Below are 2,500 nucleotides of genomic sequence, written 5' to 3' on the forward strand. Positions count from 1 at the left end.
TCGGTGGGAAGGCCGTACATGTCCACCTCCACATACGTGCCGATCTTCTTATCCGATAAGAACTGACCCGAGAACACCTGAGGAAGCACACGGACACGAGGTGTCAGTCAGAGACGACTGACTCGTTCATTCTATTAAAGACTCATATCAGTGATTCAGAGTCGTGTCACATGCTTCTGTAGTCATTTATAACTAAGTATTTTAGCTTTCATTTTATTCAAATTTAAAAAACGTCCCAACATTTCCTGAATTCGGGTTGTAAATGACTAATATCGTGATAAATATTTTGGTTATAAATGACTTATATTGTGGTACAGATTCGATTGGTCATATCGCCACCCTTTAAGCAGTTTAAGTCAAGTCACCTTTATTTAGTGCTTCACACAATACTGATTAAACAGAGCTGCTAGAGAACGCAGCCAGAGGCGACTGAGGAACAGAACGAAACACTCCATTTACGTGGAAACAGGAGAAATAAAAGACATCTGTATGTAAATGAGCTCTGATTGATGAATGTGTGGATGTTCGTGAGTGTTTACTGCAGCCACAGTGTTAGCTTTGATGAAAACTGAGAGACCAGATTAAGTGTGTGTGAGCGTGCGAGTGTGTGTGAGTGAGTGTGCGTGCGTGCGAGTGTGTGTGCGTGTGTGTGTGTGCGTGTGTGTGTGCGTGTGTGTGCGTGCGTGCGAGTGTGTGTGCATGCGTGCGAGTGTGTGTGAGCGTGCGGTGTGCGTGAGTGAGTGTGCGTGCGTGCGAGTGTGTGTGCGTGTGTGCGTGCGTGCGGTGTGTGTGAGCGTGCGGTGTGCGTGAGTGAGTGTGCGTGCGTGCGGTGTGTGTGCGTGTGTGTGCGTGCGTGCGGTGTGTGTGAGCGTGCGGTGTGCGTGTGTGAGCGTGCGAGTGTGCGTGAGTGAGTGTGCGTGCGTGCGAGTGTGTGTGCGTGTGAGTGAGTGCGTGCGAGTGTGTGTGCGTGCGTGCGAGTGTGTGCGTGTGAGTGAGTGCGTGCGAGTGTGTGTGCGTGAGTGAGTGCGTGCGAGTGTGTGTGTGTGTGTGCGTGTGTGTGAGTGCGTGTGTGCGTAAAGGGTAGGTTTAGGGTAAGGGTTTGGGTGAGGCACTTAGTTCTGAAGGTTAGGGTAAGGAGCTAGAGATCACATTGTGTGTGTGTGTGTGTGTGTGTGTGTGTGTGTGTGTGTGTGTGTGTGTGTCACCTGTACGCTGCAGGTCGCTGCTATCACTCCATCTACTGGCGTCTCAGAGAAAGGGTCGAACATTCTGTCGCCGCGGCGCATGAAGTCTGGTTTGAGGAGGTACCTGCAGGAGAGAGTCACAGGAATCACTGCAGCATCTCCAGAGAAACACTCCTCAGCATCCGTCCGCTCAGACAAGCTTCCTGACTCTGCGCCTCCAGGCCAGATATTAATTATTTTTCTGATTAATTGTTCAAGAGAAGATTAATGATCCAAGCTCTTTCCATTACACAATCTCACGTCTCCTCACAAACACACACACACACACAGAGGGGCTGCTGGGTAATAATGGGACATTAAGGGGCTGTGATATTGACGCTCGTGGGCCGGTAATCCCAGACGAGCGTTTGGCCTCCGGCTGGACTCGTACATGAGAATCTGTGCACGAGGGCCGATGTTTAGCGAGCACTCGTTTGCGCTAATGTTAGCAAGCGGACGCGCCGCCGCCGGCTGCAGCTAATGCGATGTGACACTGTAATTGATGAGCTGCAGCGGGAAACGACCGACCGCAGCAAACACTCACCCGCATGCGCCGTTGTACTCGAACTTCCCCTGATTCAGCTGCATGCCCAGATCTGAAACACACAATATATGCTGCTTTACACGAGCCGTTTAAAACACAATCATTCTTACACAGACCCGTGATAACAGGGAAAGTAATATATATATATGTGTGTGTGTGTCACACACACACACACACACACACAATATATAGGTAGATACATATATGATTCCCACAAATTAAGAATGTATTCCTATGACTAATTAATTTTTACAGTCCAGGAAATGACATGGGGAAAACATTTTAATTATACTTTAAATTATATATATATATATATATATATATATATATATAAATTTCAACATTTTTTTGGGAATATAGATAAAATAAATTGTTTGCAACCACTTACCTTAAAAAAATTTTTCAGTGTAGATAGATAGATAGATGATATTGTTCCCACAAATTAAGAATTCATTCCCATGACTATTTAATTCATTCCATCGTTTTAGTTCCATTGTGGCCTTGAATTAAAAATTTTAGTCAAATTAGAAAAATAGCATAAATTGTACAAATTAGCACAATGTGGCCAAAATTGACTAAAATAAGCACATTAATAAGTCAAGGGAACAAATTCTTAATTTGTAACCACAATTAAACTAAATAGTGGGAATGAATGAATAATAATAAAAAAAATCTTAATTCATGGTCACAATAAATATATGTTTGTCCACATGTCATTTGTGGGGCTCCTAGA

General features: G+C 44.7%; 1 protein-coding gene across 7 annotated transcripts in view; it reads right to left on the reverse strand.

Moving 5' to 3' along the window:
* plcb4 (phospholipase C, beta 4) overlaps positions 1–2,500 on the reverse strand; it is a 71,915-nt gene that overhangs the window by 21,220 nt on the left and 48,195 nt on the right. For all 7 annotated transcript variants that reach the window (XM_058756510.1, XM_058756513.1, XM_058756511.1 and 4 more), the window contains 3 exons: positions 1,768–1,819; positions 1,206–1,308; positions 1–77 (listed from right to left, as the gene is read on the reverse strand). The exon at positions 1–77 is cut by the window's left edge and continues 88 nt beyond it. In XM_058756510.1, coding sequence (XP_058612493.1) covers positions 1–77; positions 1,206–1,308; positions 1,768–1,819 — 232 coding nt within the window. The remainder of the gene's footprint in view (positions 78–1,205; positions 1,309–1,767; positions 1,820–2,500) is intronic.

This window comes from Onychostoma macrolepis, chromosome 20, assembly GCF_012432095.1.
Source record: "Onychostoma macrolepis isolate SWU-2019 chromosome 20, ASM1243209v1, whole genome shotgun sequence".
Lineage (NCBI taxonomy): Eukaryota > Metazoa > Chordata > Actinopteri > Cypriniformes > Cyprinidae > Onychostoma > Onychostoma macrolepis.